The sequence below is a fragment of the Acipenser ruthenus genome, chromosome 1, assembly GCF_902713425.1.
Source record: "Acipenser ruthenus chromosome 1, fAciRut3.2 maternal haplotype, whole genome shotgun sequence".
Taxonomy (NCBI): Eukaryota; Metazoa; Chordata; class Actinopteri; order Acipenseriformes; family Acipenseridae; genus Acipenser; species Acipenser ruthenus.
Window position 1 is genome coordinate 109,720,872 of NC_081189.1, and position 15,562 is coordinate 109,736,433.

The 15,562-nt window shown below is 38.6% G+C and overlaps 2 protein-coding genes across 10 annotated transcripts in view; one reads left to right on the forward strand and one right to left on the reverse strand.

Annotated features, from left to right (window-relative positions):
• The window catches only part of sclt1 (sodium channel and clathrin linker 1), a 29,330-nt gene extending 25,963 nt beyond the window's left edge, over nt 1-3,367 (forward strand). For all 5 annotated transcript variants that reach the window (XM_034035043.3, XM_034035042.3, XM_034035041.3 and 2 more), the window contains exon 22: nt 642-3,367. In XM_034035043.3, the coding sequence (XP_033890934.3) occupies nt 642-704 (63 nt within the window). In that variant the 3' untranslated portion in view covers nt 705-3,367. The remainder of the gene's footprint in view (nt 1-641) is intronic.
• The window catches only part of LOC117421105 (protein Jade-1-like), a 28,119-nt gene continuing 14,316 nt past the window's right edge, over nt 1,760-15,562 (reverse strand). For all 5 annotated transcript variants that reach the window (XM_034920568.2, XM_034920565.2, XM_059033719.1 and 2 more), the window contains 4 exons: nt 13,364-13,480; nt 11,516-12,004; nt 6,644-6,761; nt 1,760-4,630 (listed from right to left, as the gene is read on the reverse strand). In XM_034920568.2, the coding sequence (XP_034776459.1) occupies nt 3,702-4,630; nt 6,644-6,761; nt 11,516-12,004; nt 13,364-13,480 (1,653 nt within the window). In that variant the 3' untranslated portion in view covers nt 1,760-3,701. The remainder of the gene's footprint in view (nt 4,631-6,643; nt 6,762-11,515; nt 12,005-13,363; nt 13,481-15,562) is intronic.

Consider the following 15,562-nt stretch of genomic DNA (forward strand, 5'->3'; position numbering starts at 1 on the left):
CGACACGAAAAGCAAACTAAATAAAATACAATTCCCTACTATGTATTTCAATGAGTGTCAATACTGCTATGAAGAGATAGCACTGAAATACATTTCTGGCAGTTTTTTTTGCTTTTCATGCCACTCCTTGCTCGAGTCGTGTGTGTGTGTGTGTGTGTGTGAGAACACAACATTCTCATCAATCACCCTGATGAAGTCAAAGTACCGCTCGCACCTTCTGCACACAAACCTAGAAGCTGCATTAAGATGTGCTGTGTCTGATAAATTCATACCAGAATTACAAACTTTGGTGAAAAAGAAAGACTGCAAAGTTTCACACCGAATGGTGAGAAATCAAAGATAATAAACAAGAAAATATAACAAAACAAACATTTTTAAATATATTTTTAATCTTGAAGTCTGCCAACTGATTAGCAATAGGCTTGTGTTGTTACTTGGTTGTAGCAACTAACATGCAAATAACTACCAGAGAGGGTTCTCTGTTTCAGAGGCACCCCTTGCTGAAAACAGATTCTAATTATTATTATTACACTTTATTGTAAAGATCTGTTCTGAACACACTGTGTAAGGTTACTAAGTGATTTTCCATGATGCTGTGACCAAACCTATGATTGTAAAACATGCTTGTTTTGTCATTGCAGCTCAGTAAAATAACACCACAGAGAAGAACACCACCCTCCATGGTGGATCTGGACACTATGTGAACTAAGAAAATATTGCCAATTATGGATTTCAGTGCCACCGTGTACACTGGCATACATGTAACTGTATACAAAAACATGTGTATCAGATAAGGAACTGGTGTGAAACAATAAGATGTAATATTCACTTAACATTTGAAAGTATAATTCAATAAAATCAAATCACCAGGGAGGAAGTATTGTTGGGTGGTGAGGATCTGTACAATGTGTTGTGTGTGTGTGTTTTTTTTAAAGGTACTGTACTCTTAATAGGGATCAGGAAACATCATTTACTCTTACATGAGAAGACAAATGCCATTCTCGTAATTTAATGATTTAAATATAAATGTCATTTTAGAACTAATGGCACATTTCCCTCATCCGCTTTGAAATTGGCAGTGGACCAAGATCAAACTGGTTTGGGTAGGGACTTTTGTCAGCCCCAGTTAGGACTGTGGGCTGGTAGAATTCTCTCTCCAGTTTACTCAGATGTGAGAAGTTACCTAATGCGCATGACATACAAAAGGATTATTTTTTTTTATTTTTTTATTTTATCTGAAATGTATGTTGCTATTTGGCATGTGTAACACATCCATGACAGCAATTGAGTTAAAAAGTAATTCTCCTCGAAACAGGAGTTTTATCCTTTTATATACACAAACTGATAGTGACTTTATTTCACTGCTTTTCGTAGAAACAAATCAGATACTAATATTGTTCTGTATTTTCTAAATTATTAATACATAAAATTATGCATCCATTTACAAGAAGTGCCTTTTGTTTTTAAGGTGAGTTTACAGACACACACATAGGTCATATTGTGTGCTACAATGTAAACTTGATTCCCTAAAATTACTGACCGCTTATCTAAAACAAAGTCCATTGGTGTAACATATCAGTTTGCAAACTAGCTGAAACCAAAACAGAATGTAATTCAAAGCATAACCAGTACTCCAATAAAAAGATTTTAGGACAAGACGTATGTACAGTAGACAAACCTTCCCCCTCCCCTCAACAAACACAAACTCCCAGTACAGTGAAAAAGCTACCAGTTAGAAATCTACAAAAACATGACAAGCTTTATGTATTGCAAAATGTACAGCAGTTTATTCACAGACAAAAAGGTACAATTCCTTTATATTTACATTCATAAACAAAAACACTGTTGTCCTTGACTGCTTTTATAAATACTTTCAAAAGAAAAAATAAATAAATACAGCAAAGGGCCATGTCATATAAAATAGTTTTTTTTTACTGTAAATTACAGAGTATGCACAACTACAGCAAGTCAAATAAATGTACAACACATATCCCTTTATTTACACGTCTTCCTTTTAGACATGCCAGAGCAACTTTTACAGAAGCTTCATTAACTTAAACTACTATGACTGTATAGCAGTTTGAATGTGTTCAGCACAGTATTGTACATTTTTAAAAGGTACAAAGTAGTTTGTGCAATGTTATTAAAAGGATTTCCGCTTGCACATTGATCTATTGTATCATGATCAAGTAAGGTATGACACTGAAAATACATTGTCAATGGACAGATCTCAAACATCATTACAATTATGTGCATTCATAAGCATCTCACAGACATCTCTGTAGTTGTTATGTCTATAATCAAGACTATGGGGAAAATATGGCTACCAGCTTGAATGTAAATTAAAGTAAAACATACATTTTTGCATGTGCAGAGAAGCAATGATTTTAACCTCATATTTTGTTTAAACTTTTTTTTGCAACTGCTGAGGAAATTGTAAAAAAACAAACAAACAAAAAAAAAACTTTTCATATGCATAAGAATACGAAAGACCAATTAAGACAGCTTGTGTCTCCAAATGCATATTTTCTTTCCTGACATTTCTGAGATTCAAAAAACTCACAATAAACCTTTAAATCTAACACTGTGTTTATTCATTTTCTCCAAAAAAGGTATTATTCTTTTATTGCTGGCAGCCCAATATATTATTATTGCTTATTGTAGATAAATCACAAAATGTTTTATTATAAAGAGGGGCTGTAGGGGACTGCAGACCCCACATTTGGCAAGAGCTCAAACTCTATGATTAAACGTATTGTACATGTCACAAAACTAAGGGTCACAATAAAACTACCAGAAGCAAATGATTCGCTGGCTTTAAGCCTCTTCTTAGCCTTTCCAGAAAAAAAGGAGTTTTCTACTGTGTGTTACAAATCATGTGTTGAATTGTTTGAATCCGGCAGTGGATCAGGACCTTTCCTTTTAAATATATTAGTTATTATTGTAATAACAAATATGTTCAAAGTAATACCTTTGTTTCAGTGTCTGCCCTGGAGACTAGACATTAGTACAGATCTTTCTCTACCCTCCAAAAGGAGACAACTAGGCTGGTACATATTGCTGCTTCAGTCATACCCTTCCTAGCAGGGATCACTGAAGAGTGAAATAAAGACCTCTGAGAAAAGACAGGGATAACAAGGATTACCGCAATAGACTTATTTTACTTGCGGTTGAAAAAGTGGCTAAAAATTGCCAAATTAAGTAAACTTCAATATAACTTTCCACAAACAAAAATGTGGCAAACAATGCCATGGAAGCAACTACCAAAGTTGACAAAATCAACATAATTAGGTGCTGCAGTGCATAATGATAATCATTTACCATATTGTCATTTTCAATTTTTTTTTTTTTCTTTAACAAAAATAAACTACTTTAAAAAGACTATGCTATGGCCCTCAGACCCAGTAGTTTCACCGAGATTGGTTTATCAAGCTCTCAAACTTCACTTTCAAAGAAAAGTAGTGTAGTGTTTCTCTGAATTGGAGGGGGTTGCATGTGTTTGAATCAGGTCCCTACTCAATACCTTCAGTTTAACGAAAGGCCAAAAAAGCAACCTGGACTTTGATTAGTCATCTCAAAGCACTTCAAAGCCCATTATTCTTAATTAAAGTACCAGCATGGTGATGGAATATTTTAAGCATACTTCAAGATACATTTTGAGAAAAAAAAAAATATTGTAGGCAAGTGACTAACTCCATCCCTCAAGAAGCCATGATGCTCCTCCGGATGATGTCTGTCCCGTACCTCCTGTTAAGGGAGGCCCTCGCACTGAGACGCTGCGGCTGCCGACACTTTTTGTCTTTCGCCTCCGTCTCGGAGTCACTGAGCTCAGCGTCCGGGGCGTATCCATCGCTTTCAGTCTCTTTCTTTAGACGAGCCTTGGCTCTGCCTTTACAGGAATCCTTACCCAGGCTCAAGTCCTCAGAGGGCGATTTCCTCTGGCAGGCCTCTGGCTGCCCCTCGCAATGCTGGAGCCTCTCCCCTTTCTTTGGGATTCTGAAGCCTCCCCAGTTTTTCATGGGGCTGGGCGGGGAGGTAGGCACTGGAGCGGTGGTTTGGTTGCATTTGGCTTTCTTCAGAGACCCGTTGCATTTAGGCACTGCATCCCCAGACAAGCGGCGGGACGGCACCCTCTTGATGTCGGACTGCCTCAGTGCTGTCTCCTCTATGGGTCTCAGAGGCTTCTGGCTGTGCTTGGAGGAGGCTCGTTGTCGCAGCCCATGTTTGTTCTCTTCACTGCGTAGGCCACGTTCTCCTTTTTTGTGCTCCAACGTTAGCAGAACATTCGTTTGGTCTTCATGGTGAGTTGGTTTCACCCCGGCCTTGGGGAGCCTGCCCTGAGTTTCCTGCTCCTTTCTGCTGCTGCTATCGCTGCTGGTGTCTGGTTTCCCGGCATAGTCGTTGGCTGCGTTTGATTGCTGGTTCTGCAAAGTTCTTATCCTGACATCTCTTGAGGCTTTGCCTTTCTCTCCCTTGTGAGACACTTTAACCGGCCAGGGCTTTCCTGCAAAATGTCCCGGAAGCTGGCCGAAATAAAAGCTTTTAAAAGCTCGCTTCTTTGGATCTTCCAGAGAAGGAGTGAGCCATTTGAAGAGGAATGAGTCTTCCAAATGGCCCGATGATGGTACGCCTAAAATTGGAAGAGAAATAAAAATTGAAAAAAGGTTTACTGTTTTAGTTTGACTTTTAAAATCTTTGTTTATGTTGTATAATGTTATATGTAAATAAAACTGTTAATATCTATGTACTGTATATAAAAAACTGGTTCGTTTTAGTTTGAAACAATGTATCAATGTGCTTGCTGTTCACACTTATCTGCGAGCAAAGGGACTGAGTTCATTTGTTTTTTTGGTCCTTTAACATTTTTTTTCAGGACAGAGTTCGTTTGTGTTCAGAATGCAGTTTAAGTGCCCTTGGTTCGTTTATATGTTGTGTGAACCAGATGTTTACAATATCCTGCAAGCTATGTTGAAAGATGGCAGCTACTGATGTATTACTCCGGTTTTTAATACAGCATGTTTTAGTTTCTTACATATTGCTGTGGAAGAAAGCACTTAGCTATTTTAATGAATACATGTATTGAATGCCTACAGTGGATGCAGCACCCTTTTTTCAGGCAAACCGTTTACTTTGTATTTCACCATTTAATAAATGTTAACTGCACTTCTTGATTCTTTAACATAACTGTGTGCTGTGACTTTTGAATTTTAAACATGCCTAATTCTAAAGTAATCTAGCTAATGTTAAATATTACAGAATATTGCTTGTTATTTCAGTCAATGCCCCTCCCCCACTTTTGCCTTAATATCAACTTTACGCGACTCAGCAGAATCAGACATATAGATACAGGCTAACTTCACTATAACAAACCCTTCTTATAACTACACCCATTTTTAACGATCCCAACAGCAAGAACCGATTTTTTCAATGCAAATTAGCCCTATTAGAACAATCACGACAAATGCAATCGTTGCCTGTCCGTCATCTTCACACAAACTGCAACCAGGTAACAGGCGTGAGGAGCAATCTATGCTGGATAGTTTTTTCAAGAGAAAGGACATGCAATTACTGTATTCAGCATGTAAGTGTGCATTCTTTCTTTTTTCATTTGTTTACTCTTTTCTTTTAAACATACCTGTTGCACATTGATTGCCATGAGGTCACTACCAAATGTGTTTTTGTGAAAAAAAAATAAATAAATAACCTCCCAGGCTTATACCCAGGTGTTTAACAGGAAGTGGGAAAATCAGATGGTTTGTAAAGACAAATAATAGAACTGCGGAAAATAGAATACAGCTGTGCACCAATTCTGAAAACAATAATTCAAAATGTACTGTCTCCATATGGCAGCCATATTTGGTCACTGACACAACAGTGGGTCTACAAAAACACACTGCCTTCACAGAGACACTTAAATGATCTTTTACCATCTCAAAGTGCTTTACACTCACCTGAAGTGCAGTCGTGTGAGCCACTTAGTGCACATCACACTAAATGGCTGGGGGGGGGGGGGGGGGGGATCCATCAACTAGGTAGGTCTAGACCACATAGGTGCTCCAGGACCAGGGTTAGGGTCAATTCCTGTTTTTCAATTCCAATTCTATTTCCAATTAATTTTTAAAAGCAATTCCCAATTCCAAATACAATACCTTCGAAGCTGACAGATGAAATGGTAGCCATATCAATCCTGCCTACTTTCAACTCAGAGAGACCTTTGAGGTCTTGAAAGCTTGTGATTAATTATTGTTTATTTAGTCCAATAAAAGGTATCACATCTCATCTTTATCTATACATCCTTCATTGGGATTAATATTTTAGAGACCTGTTATTTGTTGATTGTTCAACTGCTTTCATTTGAAGATAATTTCATAGACTAACAGTGACTTCAATTTGTTTCCACTGTGAGAATCTCATTTTAACAGAACACTAATTGCAATTGTGATCAATGATGTGTTGGAAATGATTAAAAGAGAATGGGAATTGGAATTTGGAATTGATTTTAAAAAGGCACTGGAAATAGAATTGGAATTGAAAAAGGAACTGAGCCCAACCCTGTCCAGAACCGACTCAAGACTAAGTGTTCTCAGCCAACACCTGCAGTCCTACCCCCGGCTCCCATCACGAAGTCCCCAAGCCTGCCTACCTGCAAGCTGCTCCTCCTCCAGCAATTTGATGTGATGATGGAAGACCTGCTCCTGTACTCTGCACACAGATCTCTTCATCTTTTCTCTTCTCGTCACCATGTACGTGAGATTTCGAACCTAAAAAAACAAAAAAACAAAGGTTTCGCTCTTGATAACACTTGGTCAAAACAATTATTTATCTTACTGGTTAAAGTAAGATCAATCTTTTATTATATATTCAGATCAGAGTTTATTTCTGCATTTATTTAGCTGCTAAGAGCAAAAAAGAACAAAGTGTGTCTACTCGATCAGTACCCGTGTAGCATTTAGAAGTGCACTGTAGTTACACTTCACACATCCCTTTGATATCTTTTTCAACATAAGCGCATTCCATACATATTTTTTCGCACAAGCTAAGAATAACCTGGAGATAGTTTGGATTAAATGTCATATTCCCAGTGCAGGCATCCACACACAAGCCCTGCTTTACTAGCTTTATATGGGAGTGATTTTATCTGGAAGCGCACACACCAGGGATAAGGCATTTTGATGAAATGCTCTCCTGGTTATTTTGAGCTCCCTTGACTGGTAGGTTTACAATGTGCCCAGCTGCATGTCCCTGGCAATTTAATCACCTGATAAAAGGGAATATCTGAGCACAACCAATATTGATAAATAGAGCTGCCATAATAGTGTTATAAAAAACGACACTGTATTCTATAGCACTTCTCAGACCTCCAAACAAAAACTTGTCATGTTGCGAGCAATGCTTTTCCACCCAGTTGTTAAACAAAATGCACAATGCACCTTCAGCCCCTCTATCACTGGTACAGTATTTACAAAACACAGCACTGTAAAGTACGCTGTATATTTAAAGGCAGCATTGTATAACGTTTCTAGGTTTCTGGATTGGGAATGTTACTGTATATATGTTATTGTATACTTTCAATTTATCGGCGATACAATCATTTGAGTATCTGTACAAAATCAATATTATGAACTCCCATTTCTTCCAGTTACCTACCTGCTTTCTTACGAAATATCTTGATATCCCCTGAACAGAAAATCATCCCTTCTTCTATATAAAAATCATTGCAGGGCTGATACCTGAATGTTATAGATTTATTGCCAATTGTTTTTCATTTTAATGTCTGGGACTGTGACTGACAATTCAATGTGACACCAGTCTTGCCAGTCACCTTTTCAGAAACCCATTTTTATGGGGTAAATTAAAGAACAAATCTCTCACCTAATCATTCTGCATTGTTAGTAAATGAATGACATTCTGGGTAACAACATACCTATAGGACTCCAAGTCCTAGCTTATTGAAATTGTGTTTTTAAATGCCTCTTCTTTACTGATGGTGAAATCCTCTCTACTTTGCATGCACAGCCAATGTCATTCTGTATACTGTTTGTATCCTCCCTGATATTTTTTTCAAACTTAAATACACTACACCTCAAAAGTCTATTTTAACAGATCTCCTGCACGGTTTTGCAACTTTTCTTGATACTTGTGAATATATCTAACTCCTCTCCCCCCCCTCCTCCTCCTCCCTCCTCTCCCCCCCCCTCCTCCTCCTCCCTCCTCTCCACCCCCTCCTCCTCCTCCCTCCTCTCCACCCCCTCCTCCTCCTCCCTCCTCTCCCCCCCCTCCCTCCTCCCTCCTCTCCCCCCCCTCCCTCCTCCCTCCTCTCCCCCCCCCTCCCTCCTCTCCCCCCCCCTCCCTCCTCCCTCCTCTCCCCCCCCCTCCCTCCTCCCTCCTCTCCCCCCCCCTCCCTCCTCTCCCCCCCCCTCCCTCCTCCCTCCTCCCTCCCCCTCCCTCCCCCCTCCTCCTCCTCCCTTCTCTCCCCCCCTCCCCTCTCCCAACTTGCTTAAACCTGTTCCTGGATTTCCATCATTATGCAATCTATATATAAAACAATAAAAACGACAGTAATTCAGTTTGACTTGCTGTGATTCTCTTCCTTGGGTTTCTCCTGCCCAGTCTATCGCTTTCAATTTCTGCTTCTGCCCTTTAAGGCTACTGTAGCCTAATCATCAGATGTCAAGGCAGGTTTAAATTAGTATTAGAATACTGATGAAGTATCAGTCAGCTGCAAGTTTAGGACCATGTAAAGTACTGCATTTTGAAAGCGACTATAGCTAATCATATTTGTTGGCTGGTGTTTAAAAACATTCCGATATCTCACTTGCACAATCTCCACAAAAACAGCTTCAGCCAATGTAATCACTAAGTTTCAGTTTTCATTAGATGGAATAAAAAAAGACTAACTTTTTTTTTGTGCACGGAAAGGCACTGATAGACAAATGCCACACTGAAACTGAAAGTGGGAAAGTACATGAAGATGTATTTTGTCCCCATTTGCTGGAGAGAAAAAAATAATAATAATCCAGTTGCAGTAGGTCAGGAGCCAGAACTCTGCGAGTGCCTCATGTGTTCTAGCTGGGAAAGTCAAGAAATGCAAGTCTGAGGAGGTTAATAATTTCTGCATGTGCCGCCTCAGGTCAGAACCGAGAAAGTAGGGCTGATGAATTAATCCATCTGTTGATAAGTAGCAGAGCTTCTGTCAGTGAAAGCTTTAACTCTGACTGGTTGGTACACATGAAGCTTTCAGACAGTTGTTGATAGTACTGCACAATCTAATTATTTTGGATCAAGCACTCCACAGGCAAGGGTAATTGGTGATGACTGGACTGATTTACCAATCCAAGTGAAACAAGTGAATAAACAGCTGCTTGTATTTGTGTGGATTGCGGTCTTTAAAAAGCAGAAATCACCACAAATCCAAGCAGCTGTTTCTTCACTGGTTTCACGTTGAATGGTAAACTAGCCCAATCAACACCAATGACTCTTACATGACTGTCCGCATCTGATTTATGTGGAGAGCCTTATCCCAATAATCGAATAACCGGTTTGTGCAGCACTAGCTGTTAACCAAACAAACATCGATCAAGAACAGTTTAATAAAATCAAATGATTCCTCATAAAAAAATAATAATAATAAATGTAATGTCACGAGTGAAAACATTGTGAATAATCAAGAAAGTTTGTTCCCCTCCACAACTTTCTATGATTGTGAATTGAATTGAAAAAATAAATAAATAAATCACCAATCACCAGCTGCAATGTAAAATATTCTTAGCTATTACCAATGGGGCGCACTTTGTTTTAAATCCAAACTGTTACTGGGTGCGAGAGAGAATCGGTTCAACTTTTTGCAAAGTCCTTAGACACATAGTTACTTTTAATAGACATGCTAGATGTCATTAGGTTAAAAAAACAGTTTCTGATTAAAAGACAATTAAATAAGTAATGTAAAAAGACATCTCCATGTAGCTATCAAGTCCAGGACTATTAGTTTACTGAACTGTCTCCTATTTTGCACACACTGTTTCTAGCTGCTGCTACAATCAGGTGGCAGACAGATCAAGAAAAGACAGACCTGCTATTCTTAGAGCCAGTTTCATCGCTGTAGAGATGAGCCTGCAAGCACTACTATTTTCTGGGTTCAATATTTCAAAGCCAATTACTAAGAGCCTGAGATTTCATCTTTCTTTTTTGTTTTAGTGCATCTCTGCAAAGTCACTTCGGGAGTGGGTTATAATAAATGCAGATTTGTATGTATTATAACCACATGGAAGTTTAATCATTTGAGACTGGCACTGGTCTAGCTATATATAAAAAATAAAAAAATAAAACATATACACTGCTGTGCAAAAATCTTGACATGTTGCATTTTTCTACTCTGATGCATTATGAGTATCAACAATTTACTCAAAGCCTCCACTAGTGTTTTCTACTATTATAACAACCTTGACTTGCATAAAGAAGGAAAAACACCGAGTGAAATAGCTTGCATCGCTTGAATTTCAAGGTGTGGTATCCAAAGCATAATCAAGGATGAGCAATACTTGAAGATAATATCCTTAAGGAATAAAAAGACAAGCGTTAAACTGACAACAGAACTGGCAGAAGGCACAGGTGTCATTGTTCATCCATCAACAGTCCAAAGCACCTTTGACCATTGTTCCGTAGTCTCATTTCTGTGGTCTTGTGCATATTTAAGCATTTTAGTCTTGTTCCCCTTTCTTAAGAGGTATTCTTACTGCAACACCCTTTAAGTCCTGATTTCAAGAGTGACCTTCGTACTGTTGATTTGATGGACAACCTCACCTGTGTCTTCTGCCAGTTCTGTTGTCAATTCAACGCCTGTCTTCTTTTATATTCCTTAAGGATATTATCTTCAAGTATTGCTCATCCTTGTTGGTCAGCTTTTTGGGTCTTCCAGTCCTGCGTTTGTCAATTACAGATGATGTTTCTCTGTACTTGATTATGCTTCGGATACCACACCTTGAAAATCGAGTGATGCAAGCTCATTTCACTCAATGTTTTTCCTTCTTTATGCAAGTCAAGGTTGTTATAATAGTAGAAAACACTAGTGGAGGCTTTGAGTAAATTGTTGACGCTCATAATGCATCAGAGTAGAAAAATGCAACATGTCTAAGACTTTTGCACAGCAGTGTAATACTGCAGTTTTATCTATACAAGTCAAAGTTAAAAAAAGATTGTGTCAGTAATCAGAATTTACCTCATCTGTGTAGACCTATTAGATCTCTCCTCCTCCTGACTTCCAGAAATTCTAAGCAATGGAGAATGTTCTTCCATCACACTCACTCAAAAACAAATACCCAGACATCAATTCAAAACTATACAAGCAAACTAGCTGATTTTTTGGGCGAGTATTTTTGTTGTTTGTTTTTATTTATTTTGAAGACTGTGCGTGATGGATCTGTCTGTAAGCTGGAACATTACTATCCTGTCTAAAAGCCCAGCTGCTGCAGCTGTCCGGTTGGTTTCTTCCCTGTTCTTGATGCCTGGCCTTACGTACCCGCTCCAGGTCTTGCCGGAGGTGTGTGAAGAGCTGCAGCCTCCTGAACAGCACGTCCTGCTCCTGCTTGGCCAGGTTGTCCTCCTCATCCCTCTTGGGAGTGATGAGCGGCTTGTTGAAGCTTGTCTTCCTCTTGAGTTTCCAGTACTGGTAAATGAAGTCCACCTGCTCCTCTGGCAGCCGGAGGGACTGCGCCACCTCGCCTGAGTTGGCAAACTTGAAGAACTCCTCCTCCAGCTGCTGCAGTTTCTGCTTTCGCTGGCTCATGCTCTGCTGGTTGGGGTTCAGCACCGCTACCCTCTCCTCCTCGGCTTCCTCCTCCTCCTCCTCCTCCTCCGAGCACCCCTCTGTCTCCGGCTTGTCGCTGTGCTTCAGGCAGAAGGACTTAAACTTCACCTCGTCATTGTCCTCCAGGAGGGTCTTCATCTCCAAGCAGCACTGGAACGCACATGTCACGTGGAATGCAGTTCGGCAGTTCTTCGCAGAGCACTGCAAAAAGGCACATACAGTAATACAAACACTGATTAATGCAAAGGAATAAAAACACGATGAATTACAACATTTTTGGCAAGCATTTTGTTGAAATTATTAAAAAAAAAAAAAAAAAGAAAAAAAAGAAAAAAGATCCCAGGATATCCTTACATGTGATTAAATGTTAAATCAACTACCTTTACTTTGGACACGCATTTTTTCACTTGGTTAGTTTGGTGGTTATAATCGAGGGATTCCACCGTACAATGTTCCGGTATCTACACACTAAACATAGAACGTGGAAGCACTGCACCACATAACTAGCTCATGTTTACTTTATTCTTAACATTGCTAACCCCCACTGTTTTTACTTTGGTAGTCTTAATTGAGAGATTTCACTGTACAGTATGTGTACAACGTTCTGGTAACATGGTGTTATGAACTGAATTGTGAATTATCAAATCGTCAAGCAACACCAAAGCACTGCACCTCATAGCTAGCTCATGTTCATAGTATATACACATTGCGAACCCCCACTGTTTTCTTAAACAGAAACATATAGGGGTTGAACAAAACACCACCCATCTGTGCACACACACACTTACGTAAATAGGCTATCCCTCAAATGTCAGTCATTTTAAACAAGTGGCAGTCCTGACAGCTGTTATTGTAGATGTTATTCTATTATCTGTATTAAAAATGAATTAAGTAATGATTTACTACAGTAGTGCATGTGAATACACACATACTGGTGTGAGCTCATTCTAAGATACAGGAAACAATCTTGAGTGAATAGGAGCACCTGTTGCTATGACAGCTGGTTCATCCAAGTTCATTCTGCAGCACTGTGTGCTGTGAAGTAATATTACAGAACATTCCCTAATAGGTTACTTATATCAAAATAAGACTATCCAAGAAAGAGAAGCATCAACATGCAGTTATTCAGGTCCAATGCAAATTCAAAGCAGACAGTTTTACAATGTTCATATAATTGTATATATGTATTTTTAATTCTCTAATTTAACAGGGGACTACATCATTTCTGCAGCTGTCAGAGTCAAGCTGTACTTCCCTATTTCAATCTAAGTGGTTAAGTAGGAAATTAAGTTCTTTGATGTATGCTAGACAAAAGGAAATGGATGAGGCTTTATCACTTTGTCCTCATTTACTCATGTGTGACTAAACAAGTTTTTACCATATAAAAAGCAGCCTGTTTTTGCCCAAGTACAAGTTAATATAATATTATTCTGCGTACACTGTGGTAATTTTAGAAAAAAAAGTGTATTTGCCAACAGTGCATTTAGGATGCATAAAATAAACCAATCACAAACAATAAAAAGTTTGAAGAGGTGCAATGTATTCAAGTAGTTTCCGAACCTGTATACAGGCTCCTGACTTCTCCTTGCACAGGTGACACACCAATGCCCATCGACTGTTAGGGATGTGCGACACCTTTGTGATGGGCTCCATCTTCTCTGGGCTTCCGATGCTCACCTGCATTGAAAAACAACACACAATATTTACACTGCTTTTATTAAAGTAGTCATCAACAACAACGATTCAAAATAGAAAGCGATTCAAGTTTATGGCCCTAGAAACACCCCAGACATTGTGAAGCTGTATGAACTGTATTTAAATGGTTTGTGTAATTTTTATTTTTTTATTTTCACATTTCAGTGTATTTGGCTGCTATTTTGGCTCAAGTTGTAAGTGGAGAAAGGATGACTGCTAACCGTGTTATGGCAGAATATTCTTCTGAAGTACTACAACTGACATTAATGCACTGTGTTTGCAGGGAAAAATAAATGTTATATGCCATAGACACACACACAGTAGATGTCGCTTATTAACAACCTCTCGGTTCCCAGCAAAAAGTTGTCATTAACCGAAAGTTGCCAATAAGCAAAAAGCCACTCTAAGTGTATGGAACAACAATATATACTGTAGTTGTACACATATGGCACTGAAATACATGTGTTTTAAATGTCAAGTGTTAAAAAATGAACATGAGAAACACAAAATACCCAAACATAGAATTGTTTACTTCATGCGTGTGTAAAAAAAAAAGGGAGTAGGCTTAAATAGTACTACACAACTATGTACTACAATTATCCTCACAATGAGTAAAGCAAACATAAAAAAATACATGTTGTACTTACAATCAATTCTAAAGAACACAATTTTAAAATAAGAAATTGTCGTTATATTGCCCTTCGCTATACTGCGGATTCAGATATATCGGTCCTGGAGTTGGCTCCCCATTTTTACTGTCTAACTGCATATGCCTTAGCTGCAATATACATAGGCAAATTCATTTACAATTACTGTTTATTTCATACTGTATATCAAACAAAAATATACAAAACAATTAAAAACAAAGCATTAATATCGTACTGTTATCACACACACATTACACAATAACACAAAGCAAATTAAATCTCTACTTGCTGAAGCGGTTTTAATTTTAGCCAATGAGGTGTTCACATGTGGCAGCAATGCACCAGCAAGTCACAAGGCAGTGACAGTGACGTCGGCTCCCTAGCAACAAGCCTCCTATGTTGTGAATGGATTCTTTCAATGCCGCAAGAAAGGAGAGGAACACTCATGAAATTAGCAGTTACCCTCCGCAGTACAAATTAAAACTGTGTGCTGCTTTTTATATGAAATGAGAAAAAGCGTGTTTTGCGTTGAGGATTTATCCTGGACCCTGACGCCCCCGATAAAACAAGGGAGTGGTTGTACAGCATTTGTTAGCCTACTTATTTCTCTATGGGTCTCTCGCTATATCACAGCCCTCGATATATTGAGTGGATGGTTATATATCTTTCATATATGCCAATACAATTATAATCAAGTAGCAAAGTGCCTGCTCCCAAGATGTGAAAGCCTATTTAATTTACAGCAGCACCTCTCAATCCGAATTTTCAATAAAAGCAAGGCCAATTGTTTGGTACTTTCTCTTAATAAACACACATGCTGCTAGAGTTTTGAACAGCCTTTGTTGTTTTAACCAGTGCGCTTTAATGCATATATTTAATGCCTGGTTTCTTAACAGTGTGACATCCACAAAGGCGCATAAATGAATTTATGCATGTACAAGGAATGCATTTCTATGAGGCTCTGCTATTACATGTACACAAGACTCTGATATTCAACAGTAAAGAACCTTAACGAACAGCTGCTCTACATTAAACTTGTGTTATATTGTTTCACTAAGAGTCACTTGCCTCGGGGCAGGATGAGTCAAATACTATGTGGTTGGCTTTTTGCAAGCCTGCTGTAATTGTGGTTTCTTATTATGGAACAAAGTTAAATCCTGTACTTTGGGTGAATGGGTTTTTATAAAAAATAAAAAAAAAGAGAATAGTTTGAACCATGGAACCAAAAGCTTCTGATTTCTATTAGAATTACCATCCCCAACCCCAACTGGGTTATACCCAGTGCATTAGATTCCACATTAAATGGGTTCTGCATGGTAGCTGTAAGACTAAGGTTAAAAACCAGCAAATCTAAATACAGCCACCTCTTTAACTACATTACATGGGATTATTTACAGTACTAAAAGCTAGTTTAAAC